This window comes from Cavia porcellus, unplaced genomic scaffold (assembly GCF_034190915.1).
Source record: "Cavia porcellus strain 051 isolate PalLab524CR breed Dunkin Hartley unplaced genomic scaffold, mCavPor4.1 scaffold_8, whole genome shotgun sequence".
NCBI lineage: Eukaryota > Metazoa > Chordata > Mammalia > Rodentia > Caviidae > Cavia > Cavia porcellus.
This window is the reverse complement of record NW_026947491.1, coordinates 20078503-20090912: the sequence shown is the minus strand read 5'-3', so window position 1 is coordinate 20090912 and position 12410 is coordinate 20078503. Positions and strand designations below refer to the sequence as shown.

The 12410-nt window shown below is 41.5% G+C and overlaps 1 pseudogene and 1 gene segment (V, D, J or C); both read right to left on the bottom strand.

Annotated features, from left to right (window-relative positions):
- Positions 1–2217: 2217 nt before the first annotated feature.
- LOC101787501 (oxysterol-binding protein-related protein 9-like) lies at positions 2218–4366 on the bottom strand (annotated as a pseudogene).
- A 6973-nt stretch (positions 4367–11339) lies between these two features.
- Positions 11340–12112, bottom strand: LOC100712632 (immunoglobulin heavy variable 3-33-like). The segment is given in 2 exon segments: positions 11340–11851; positions 11957–12112. Coding segments are annotated over 2 exon segments (540 nt in total).
- Positions 12113–12410: the final 298 nt, after the last annotated feature.

Here is a 12410-nt window from a genome sequence, read left to right as displayed (position 1 = left end):
ACACGGGGAGGCAGATGCAGGCGCCCCAGATCCGCCTAGCCCTTGCTCTGCACACCGATGGTGAGGTGCAGGAGTCCCAAATAGGCTGTGCTCCAGGGATAGTGTGCACCCGCCTACTTGCTGGAAACTCCACAGTTCTCCAAGCGCTGCTCTCATCTATTTTTAAAGGAGCCAGTTTTGATCCTCTGCTTTTATATCATGAGGATTTATGAATATGCTGATGAAAACCTTCTTTCCTCAAGGAAAGTCAGTGGTTGAGAGCAGTTTAGTCAGTATTTTCCCATAACTAAAATACTATCCATCATCAATTGATTTGAGAATAAGACAATTACTGTCTTTGTTCACACAATTTCTAAATCTAATCACAGGGAGTGATTCATGCAGGTCTCCATGAGCACCCAGAATTGTTCTTTCCTGAACAACACATGGAACACATCATATATTCTAGTATAATTCTTTCTCAGTGTAAGAAGACAAAATAGCTGTGGGTTCATTAATTCCTGACCCATTATTTACGATTGTGATAAACCCATGCTTTGTCCTGCATTAGGTCTCATGGGAACTGTGTGAGTTTTGCACTTGAACCACAGGAGGCTCCCTACCTCTTCTGGGCACACAGGAGATCTGGGGTTCATGCTCTGCTCAGGCTGAGACTGTGCATTACAGTGAAGGATGGATGTTGGAATTCCACACCACAGTTTCAGTTCTGAAATTCTAATCTTGTTCAGTGCTGTATTCCTCAGTAATCAGAGCCTGGGATACACAGAGGAGACACTTATGGCTGCTCACATCCCCACTCTTGGTTTACTCATTTTGTGTTCTTTATGATTTGTCCTGAGAACTTGTCTGAGTCTGTTTCCTGCATATTAATTCATATTTCCAGTTCATAAATATAAGCAAGACAGTATTCAGTAAGGGAAGGGGGGAGGTCCTTTACTGGAAATGCTAAAAGCAAGTTCTACAAAATAGAAACAGATGAGAAATATATTTTCAGTCCCTTAGGATTTGAAATTATTTTCCACTCAGTGCTGCAGCTGAGCTTGCCTAACCCACATCCTCTGCTGTTCCAGAGGAAGAAATTGCTGCCTGGGCTCACATAGAGGGGAAATGGAGATGAAGGATTTAATTTACTAAGATGAAGCATCAATTTTTGCAGAGATAGTTCATTCTCGTTAAGATTAAATTAATAGGTTCATTTTTATTTTTTAAAAATTAAGTTTTTCAATCTGAAAAACGTTTGTTTAGATGAATTCATGACAATTTCTAACACTTGATTTTTAATATATCACACTAATAGTCTAAAACAACTCTTGAGGACCCAGTGCTGACAATTAGTCTTCATGAATAACTTCCCATCAAGGTATAGCTGTTTGTGCATGTGTGTGTATATATGCAGAACCCAAGGTACAGAACTGGAGTGCAGAGTATGAGATTTGGGCTTATAGATTTTTTTTCAAAGCATGAGATTTGAAAAGAGTGAGATATCTCATTTCATCGTCTAGAGATTTTCTGAGGACTGAATTCAGAATTATAATAGCCATGGAGGAGAGCAGAAGCTCCTCCTGCTTTAATTGTCCATCTGCATTAGAAAGTCCAGTGTCGCCAAGAGCAATAGGTTCTCCCAAAGGAAGGTTGATTTGTGCTTCCCTTGGCCCCTGCTTTTGTTCTCAGCTGTAACATTAGCATTTCCCAGCCTCAAGCTTCACAGCACCAAAATATTTCAGTAAAGGTCCATCATAGACCCAGTATTCTCCATCTTGATGGAATAACCTCATGTCCCACTGAACATCTTTTTCCTTCCTCTCACGGGCTTCTGCTCTTTGCCTTTCTTCAAGTCCTGGCTTTACTTGAAGTTTAAAATGACTTTATTCCACAGGCAGTGGGAAATACACTCATACTGACCTTCTAACAACCTCATTTTTGTCTTCGTTTTGTCTACTTGTTAATATCCACAAAGGCTGTATTTTCTGTGTTGTATATTTTGCATACATTATACCATTCTCTTTCCCTTCAGTTTAACAAAAGGTGTCAGCCCTAATTCTGTTTCTTGTAGAAAAGTTTAGTATGGAAGATAAAGTTGTACTGTATCCCATTTTTAAGGAATTAATATTGCACCCTCCTCCTAACTATCCCCAGCACTGTGAGGATAGAGCTTCCACAACCATTAAGGAATGTGAGGTCGCAATGTTTGTCGTAGCCTGAACATGAGACACAAACCTACCCTATGTTGTGACACCCAACTGACATCCTAAGGAATTTTAATTTGGCCCAGATAGAAGCACACTGTATCTTCTTTTTAAAACACTCAGGATAAAATACTGAGATTAATGGGTGAAGGGAAACCTGTTCAGCATGAATGTTACACTATGTTTAAAAACCCAAGGACCTGGCCCTTCTGAAAATAGCTCTGTGTTCTCCTCAGCATCATTTGTTAATATCCAGTGACCCTGAAAGATTGCACAAAAATGGGATTCTACTGCTTATTGGCAACTGATACTTTCCTTCCTACATGGAAGCCCAAAAGGTACCATTTCATGACGTCAACCATTTGTTAGCTGGGTTCCTTTTGCTCACTAACGCTCACACACATCCAATATGCAAACAGTCTGCATAAGTTTTTGTAAGAGATCTTCTTTCAAGAATAAACATTGGAAGAACTGCCTTAGTGAGGTCCATTCCCAGCCTAAACTGTGACAGGAGGTGCATAATGACACTACTTATGCTCCTGAACCAAGCCAGCCTCCCCATTTCCATCTCTTCTTGGGTAAATCAAAAAGGTCCACATCACTTGTCCCATTGGACAGGGAGGAGTTCTGTGGCTCTGAGGTGTCCAGGTGCTTTGGGCTATTTCCCAGGCTGCTGTGGGTCAAGACTGAGGCAGATTCAGAAGAATCTCTCAACCTCTCTAAGGACGAGGAGCTTTGATGGAATTCAGCAGCAGCAAAGAGACCTTCATGCTGGATCCTGAAAACTATGTGAAAGTATTTGTAGACAAGTTGACATGGCTTGAACACCTCAGACTGGTACTATGCGTGAATGTCCCCTGCCTGGATATGAGGCAGCCAAGAAAGGAGTGTACTGATCACAGCTTCTGAGGGATTAGGTGATACACTTCCACAGGATTCATGGTACCTACAAGTCCATCTGCATGCATCTCTGCATCACTCTGCTCCTTAACAATCTACAGAAACCCAAAGCAGTGTTTACTGGATTCTACCATCCCGTTTGTTGTCTCTATGAAAGTATAATCTCTCTTTCTCTGTTTATCATACTTACAACTTTGAAACTTGTTGTCAAAAAGCTTTAGTTATTCTATTCAAATCTGTAGACAAGCATCAGCCTCTGAGTTTCTGTCACAGTCTTGCACACTAGGAACAAGTGCTGAATCTAAACCAATTTGTGCAGGTTTCGTTGCATAATTAGCTGGTTCTGAGACAGGATGGTAAAGCAGAAGTGCAGCAGTTTATGGCAGTATAGATTCCAAAGGCAATAATAGCAAAAGCAAGAAAAGGAAAAGAAGTAGGTTCATTTTCAGATGATTATTGGATCAGACATTCAAAGGAAAACTAACTTAACAACATTTACAATTTATTTTCAGATTAGTACAAGTGATGTTTACCCAGGAAGTGAAACTCCCATGCAATTAAATGGAACAGACGACGTTTACTTGGGCTAGGATACTTCAATGCAGTTCATGCATTGCCGGGTCTGCTTAAGTCCTGTGATTTAATACAGAAGAAAACCCCAGAGGGCCCCAGAAAGCCCTCTTCTTCTTTCCTCCCCTTCTTCATTCCAACCTGATCTTGGCACTGCCTGCTTCCCCATGGGTCACAGTGAACACTCTTGGACCTGAGGGTCCCTAAAGTAAGGTTTTTGTCTAGGCTTAAACTGACTTTACCTCACTGTTTCTTTCACACAATAATATATATGGCAGTGTCCTCATGTCTCAGGCTGCTCATCTGCAGATACAGTGTATTCTTGCTGTTGTCCCTGGAGATGGTGAATTGGCCTTTCATGGAATCTGGGTGCTATATGTAACTACTATAGTCATGATAGTTGAGATCCACTCCAACCCCTTCCTGGGAGCCTGGCAGTTCCAGCTCATCCAGTAGCTACACAAGGTGAATCCTGAGGCTATGCAGGAGAGTCTCAGGGAAACCCCATACTGCACTAAGCCTTGCCCAGACTCCACCAGCTGCTCCTCACACAAGACACTGGCAAACAAAGAGACATCCTTCTCAGGAAACCATCTCAGACGTACCCTGTTTATCCTATTCATGTCCACTGACAAGCTCTAAATTTTGTTTCTGAATAACTTACCTTTCAAAATTGCAAAAAGGAAAGCCCAGCTCAGGGCAAGCTCCATGGTGAGCTGCCTACCCAGATTCCATCAGCTGCTCCTCAGCCTGGACTCCTGAAAACACAGAGGCATCTTACTTAGGAAACTATCACATATGTCCCCTGTTTGTCACACTCATGTCCACTCACACACTCAGTATCAGCCCAAGCTCTGTGGTGAGCTGCCTACGTTCAACACTGATAACTAATTAGCAACAGCTGGGCATCTGAGGCTTCACTCTAATTCGGAGACTCCTGGTCAGTCTGGGATGGTTTTCATCAGCATAGGGAAACCCTATATGCATGGCCTCCTGCTATAAAGTCAGTTCTGCAAATGGAAACCTCAGAGAAGGTAGTGCTCAACTCTGATGTGTCTTAGGGAAATTTGGTACTAATGGTCTGATTCAAGAGAATTTGAAATCTGATTATGAGACAATGCAGTGGTATTTAACTATCTGTTTGCCTGCCTTTATTTTTCATGTACAAATGACATACAGTTTTGCAATTTATTGGTCTGCTTTGAGAATAAAAATTTATAGAATGTGACAAATTCTGTCCTTTTCTATAAAGGAGTTGATGTGCTATAAATGTTCCCCCAGATTTGGGGCCTATACTCCCCTTAGTTTTCAAATGACTTCTTCCTGTTCTAGCTCCTGGACAAAGCACACACACCTGGTGATGATTCTCTTCCCCCTATTTCTGTGGGTGATAATATGGGTGACTGCTGCATTCTGCTGTTTATTGAGAGAAATCAGACCCTCTCAATTTCACCTGTCATTAACTCAGTGTGTTTTTAAATTGAGAGTTTTTTCTGGTCCTAAAGACTAATGCAGGGCATTGAGCTTGCCAAGCATCAGCTGTGTGACTGAACTATGTTCCATGTCCTTATTCTGAGGTAGTGCTTATCTGAGATTGATGTAACACAAACCTGCCCATATACAAATTTCACACATGTGAGAAGTATAAACACATGTGAACACTTACACCAATCAAGCAGAGAGTCTCTGTAATCCCTCCCTCCAATACTTCCTCCTGCTTTGGTCATCTTTAGGTTGCTTTACATAAACTTCCCTATTTCAACATTTATTAAAAAAACAACATACCCTATCACTACAGTCATGCTAGACACAGGACATTTATTGGAAACATTTGCATGTGATTATGTGAGTCAATATTTTTAGATATTTGTGCTAATTAATTGCCCAAGACATGAAAGGAGATCTGGGATACAGCTGAGTGGCATGCTTTTTCCCTATTGACTGTGAGGCCTTTTCTTTCCCAGTGAGGCAAAAACAAACAGAATATGAGCAATCCAATAGGAACAAGGTGAGAAAACACTTCAGTATAATTCTTAAAATGGTTTCTTAATGGTTATTGAAAAATTACACGCTTTGATTAGTAAAAAGAAATCTGCAGATTTTCTTGAAAATATTTTTACAAGAAAAAATACAACCATAAGAAAAACTGGATGAAATGTTTAAAACAAATGATAATTGGATGCACATTCAGGTAGGTCTATTCCATAAGCCTCATGGTTCTGTAAATGCTTATGTCCTGATTAGTTTGGCTTCACTTATTGAAATGGATGTGGACATACATGATTGATTTAAATCTCCTCATACTGTGAGCAAGCTGAAAATGACAGCAGTGCTGCCCCGTGCGAGTGCTGTTGGAGGGAGTGACTGCATGATTTTTTTATTAAAAAATAAAAAAAAGAATTAGACTAAGATAAAAGAGGTCATAATAACATAACAACACAGATCAGAACAATTTAAGCAACTTAGTGCTTCAGCGCAAGATAACCCATCATAACAGTAGTTACTAATAGTGTCTCTTTCTTTGAAATATTTGAGTATAACTTCGTATATTATAGCATCAAATTTATCAAGACAGTATAAAACCATTCAAGAGAATGAAAGTATTGCAGGGCATTTAGAACCAGCTATCAGAAAATGAACAATGGTTTCTATATCATCTCTTTGTCTATAAAAATTTTTTATTATACTGTCACATATAATAAAATCCAGTAAGATAAAACTGATGGAAACAGAAGAACAAAAGCTTGATGGGACTTCAAAGCAAGATGATATTAAATCAGTACTAGCTATTATGATGTCTTGCTTTCTTCAAAATAAATGTTCATACCATCACAGACAATAACATGAAACAATACAGAATAAAACCATTCCAATTAATGAAAGAAAATACTATAAGGCTTCAAAGCAGTATAATGGGGAATCATGATTACCAAACAATTTTACATATTCTTATCATTTCTTACACTAGAGAAACTATTCAGTATTTATGCCTGTGAGTTTGATTTATTTCGCTAATGATTATGGTCTCAAAGTGCACACATTTATTTATAAATATATAAGTGTGATGTAATATCAATGTGATCATTCTTTATAGTAGTATTCCATTGTATAAAAATACCACAACTTTTTGATCCATTCCTCAGTTGATGGACACATAGGTTGTTTCCAAGATCTGGCTATTGCAAATTGTGCTGCTATAAAAATGGGTGCACATATATCACTGTGGTATGATGCTTTCAGTTCTTCTGGGAATATGCCTAGAAGTGAAATAACTGGAACAAATGGGACTTCCAATCCCAGCTTTTTGAGAAATCTCCAGACTGACCTCCACAATGGTTGCACCAGTCTACACTCACACCAACAGTGCAGGAGAGTAACTTTTTCCCCACAGCCTCTCCAGCATTTGTTGTTGGTAGTTTTCTTGATCCTGGCCATTCTTTCAGGAGTGAGATGGAATCTCAGTGTGGTTTTAATTTGCATTTCTCTAAGACTAATGATCATGAACATTTTTTCATGTACTTACTTGCCATTTGTATTTCTTCATCGGAGAATTTTATATTCATCTCAGATGCCCATTTTTGGAATGGATCTTTGAATTTTGGGGGTCTGATCTTTTTTAATTCTTTATATGTTTTAAAGAGAAGTCCTTTGTCTGAGGGACAGTTCACTAAGACTTTTTCCCAGTTTGTGGGTTTTATTTTCACTATGCTGGAGATTTCCTTTGGCATGCAGAAACTTTTTAATAAGAGGTGATCCCAGTTATTGGTTCTGGAAAGTGTTTCCCGTGCAGTTTGATTCCTGTTCATGAATTCTTTACCTACTCCTATGTCTTCAAGATTTCTACCCAATTTGTCTTCCAATATATTTAGGGTTTCTGTTTTAATATTCAGATCTTTGATCCCTTTAGATTTTAATTTAGTATATGGTGATACGCATCAGTCTAGTTTTAGTTTTCAGCATATGGAGAGCCAGTTTTTCCAACACCATTTATTTAAGAGACTGTCGTTCTTCCAGTGAACATGTTTGGCCCCTTTATCAAAGATAAGGTGGTTGAGTGTGTTTGTAGTTGTGGCTGTATCTTCTAATCTATTCCATTGATCTTCCGCTCTGTTTTTATTCCAGTATCATGTTGATTTTACCAGTTTCTTTGTAGTGTATCTTCAAGTTAGGGATTGTGGTGCTTCCTGCCTTGACTCTGCTACTTAGAATTGTCTTTGCAATTCTATATCTCTTCTGCATGCCAGTGCTGATCAAATCTACACAGCAGTGTGGCCAGGAGAAGACGGGCCATTGCCCACAGACTCTCTGGGGAAAGGCAGGGTCAGAAAGAGCAGGCCTCAGGGAGTGGGGAGACAGGTAGCAAAATGAGCTTGGGGATGGCCTGGAAGGTGTTACTGAGTCACAGGTGAGTCTTCTCATTTTGAATGCTCTGTGACCTGTGTCAAGTCCTCAGAGGAAGCAAAAGTTCCTCCAGCAATGTGTGTACAACACACCCACACAGAGATGGTTCCCCAGACATTCTGAGCACATGGCTTTGATGCACCAGGGCTGAATGATGGAGAGCTATATCTGATGGTGGATGGTGGATGTGCCCCTATCACTAATAATAAGGTATTATTAAACAAAACAATGAGTTACAAAGTTCAATCACCTGGGTTGCACAAAATAATTTCACTGAAAACTACTAAGTGCATCTTCTTATGAGCTAGATGTTAAAAAAATAAATCTAGTTCCATAAACACAACATTCTAGGATTAGAAACAGAAGACTTCCCTGGAAATTCTAAGCACAAGTGTTTTGGGAAGAGAACAATCAAGTGGACAGACAATCCTTGAATTTTTCTCACCTGCTCTAAAAGTTTATTTCTGTGCTCCATGTTTGCTGGGTACCTCTTGCTGGTCCCAAGCATCTCTTCAGTTTATTTCGATTCTGGGCTCACCAGGAGGAGCTCTCTGGGTGTCTCACAGCATAATGTATGCATAATGTATGGACCTTTCCCCAGGGGTCATTTACAGGTAAAACACTTCTTGGTTCTCTTTCTGTAGGTGAAGATGCAGCCAGTGAGAGAAGGACTGTACTTTCTGACACCATCATAAACTGTTTTTCCAGTCCACTAACACCTCTTCCCTAAAGTCTGGTTGATGCAGTGCCACTGGTAAGCACTGCATATGATGGGGAATCCAGAGACTGAGCAGGTAAAGGACAGAGCTGTAAGGGCTTCAACAGGCCAGATTCACTCTCCTGTAGCTACATTTCAGACATCACACATGTTTACAATTGTCATTCATACGTAGTGGTCCCCTGCTTTCACTATGACCACCAGGGTCCATTGGACCACACTGATATTTACCTCAGAAAGCTGTCCCCAGGAACAGGAAAACCCTGGCAGGCTCCTTTTCTAGACAGGGGTTCAGCTTTTTCCAGCCAGGTCTCTGGAGAGTTCTATGAGCTCCCATCATCCAGAGGAAGTATTTGAATCTGTAACTTGAATGATAATTTGCATATCAAGATTCTTTAATATAAGAGGACAGCATGAGAATTTCTCTTATACTTTCCCTATCTCATGAGACCAGTTCTCTTAAATGAAAGTTATGTTTAATTCTAATATGAGAGAACACATTTTAAATCTAGCATTGGAAATTTGTTCAAGTGAGATCCCAACCTCATGAGATCAGAGCCTGTTTGCACTCCTGAGCACCCAGCCAGCTCTCCAAATTCTCACCCTTTCTGGTCCTTCCTTCCTTGGTGCCAATTCCAGCACAGCTCCTACCTCCTCTCTGTTCCCTACCTGTTATGGTTGATAAAGTGTCTCGAGTAGAGAAGGTCAAAATTTTAACTATGGGATCCAGCAGAGCCAAGGTCTCACTTTGTACCATACTCAACCCATGCAAGAGGAGGGTACACAGAATGTGAGTGTGATAAACGTCCACCCCCAAAGGGAGGAGCCAGTTATTTGCCTGCGATTTGTTTCTATGACCCACTAAGGAATAGCCTCATAGACAGAGACACAGATTTTCAGGTTGTCAGAGAGCTTCCTGCAGAGTGGACATTCATCATATCATCTCCCACCTATTGAATGGTCTTTGACTTGTTCTTAAGGCTTGTGGGAAGCAGGGAATGTGGATCCACCCTGAGCTGATTCCACACATCCACGTTGCTCTCTGATCACACTGAGCCTGGGGAGACACAGGATGCAGGGCAGGGATTTGGTGGCAGAAGCAGCACTAGCCTGGGCCCAGGCTCAGCCAGGCTGTGCTCAGCCCAAAAGTTTCCCTTTTGCATTAAATCAGCACCTGATCCGACCTGGTGATGCATGAGCTGCAATGAAGTATCCAAGTCCAAGTCAACATCATGTGTTCCATTTAATCACATCAGAATTTCACTTACTGAATAAAGGTGACTTGTTCCAATCTCAAGTTAAGTTGCCAATTCCATGAAGTTAGTTTTGTTTTGAATATCTAATCATCAACACAATCTAAAAATCCACCTGTGTATTTCATCTCAGTGAAAAGGAATTGTCTTGTGTGTCAATAAATGCTTCAGATTGGAAATTAACTCTTTATCATTCCTCTCTGTTTTGAGAGCATGCACCTCTCTCCTCCTGAAGAGCAGCACAGATCAGTGAGAGGGACTCAGGCCCAGCTGCACATGGAATATGATTTCAAACCCTAAGAAACTCCAGAAATAGCGCTGTCTCTCTTTTTTGCTGGATGCACCCTTCGAGAATGTTTGTGTGAACAGGTGCATAGAAAAAGAGTCACAGCCACTGTCTCTCCACCTGCACTGTCACAGTGCTCAGCTGGCTGCTGAAAGGACAAGAAAGATTACTTCTGGACATGACTCGGTTCAATCCAAAATGCCCTCAGCAGCTGCTTATGCTTTGCCAGCCTTGGGGAATGAGATGTGATTTGAGCAATTTGTAGTTGTTGATTTGGAAGTCAAGAGTGTGAAGAGGAAGAATGAGAAGCAAATGTTTCCTCAGGAGTTGTGTACACAGGGAAAGGAGGGAACAAGGTTATCTGTTCCATGGCATGTGCCCTTCTAATTCCTGCTGGATTACTGAAGGCTGCAAGGACAAATGGTTCACATCTCATTCCCTAAGGCTGGACTGAGTATAAGCAGCTGCTGTGGGATTTTTGAAATGAACCGAGTCAGGACTCCTCTTAATGTTTTTGTCCCCTAAGCAACCAAGGCTGCTGTGTTGGTGTGATGGAGAGAGGGTTCTCAGTGACACTGACTCTCCTGCCTCTTCCTCAACACAGCTGCACACGGAAAACTTCTCTAATGACACAGTCTACAAAATAGACAGAGACAAAGCAATTTTTGGAGTCACTTAGGATTTGAAATTATCTTCCCTGTGGTGCCAGGGCTGAGCCTGTCTAGCTGATATTCTATGTTGTTCAAGGGGAGGAGAAATCTGCGTGGTCCCAGACAGAATGGAAAGAGATGCAAAAGTTTTAATTCCCTAATCTAAACGTTTAATTATGCATGAGGCAAAACGTTATTCATATTAGCTTAGCAGGTTCATTTTTAGGTGGAAAGATTGACTAGATGTAGGAAAAAAACCCACAACTAACTCACAAAGCTTAAAAATTGAGACTGATATTAAATGAAATTCATGCGCAATTGCATGGAACAGTTGATGTTTACATGAACTTGGATACTTCTTGCCACACATGCGCTGCAGGGTTGGCTCAGGTGCTATGATTTAACGCAGGCTGGAAACCCCAGAGGCCTCAGGAGGCTTTCGCCCCCCCCCCCACTTCCTTCTCTGCACCTGCTCCTGGGGCACTGCCCTGTTCCCCTTGGACCACAGCGACCCCTGCTGGCCCAACCCTCCCTAGTGTGAGGTTTTTGTCCGGGGTCACATTGATGTTCTGTCACTGTGTTTTTTGCACAGTAATACAAGGCCGTGTCCTCGGGTCTCAGGCTGCTCATCTGCAGATACAGTGTGTTCTTGCCGTTGTCTCTGGAGATGGTGAATCGGCCCTTTACGGAGTCTGCGTAGTACATTTTACTACCATCATACCAGATCACTGAGATCCACTCCAGCCCTTTTCCTGGGGCTTGACGGATCCAGTTCATGGCATAGCTACTGAAGGTGAATCCCGAGGCCACGCAGGAGAGTCTCAGGGAGCCCCCAGGCTGCACCAAGCCCCCACCGGATTCCACCAGCTGCGCCTCTCCCTGGACACCTGCAAAGACAGAGACATCAGGCTTAGAATTCGTTACAAAAGTTCCCTGTTTATACCACTGATGTGCAATGACATGTTCAGTATCTTTTGTTCTGAATAATTTACCTTTCAAAATTGCAAACAGGAAAACCCAGCTCAGCCCAAGCTCCATGGTGAGCCCTTTGTGTTCAGCTCTCACCGCTAATGAGCAAGAGCTGGCCTCCAAAGTTGTGCTCTAACGCAGAGCTGCAGGTGCCAGCCAGCCTGGTTTTCATCAGCAGAGGGAGGCCCCATTTGCATGGCTTCCTGCTATATAGCCAGTTCTGCTAATGTGTAGCTCAGAGAGAGCAGTGCACAAATCAGATGAGTGCACTAGCGAAGTCTGGTAGCTATAATTTAGTAGCACACCATGTGAAAGCTCATGATGAGGCGATGTAGTGCTATTTAGCTGTGTTTCTAATTTTATTTTTCACATGCACACAACGTGTTTTTCTAATAAACTTGTCTGCTTTGGAAGCATTAAAATGAGTGTATTATGAACATTTTCCAGTTTGTACACTGCTGCATCTTGAAAAGACAT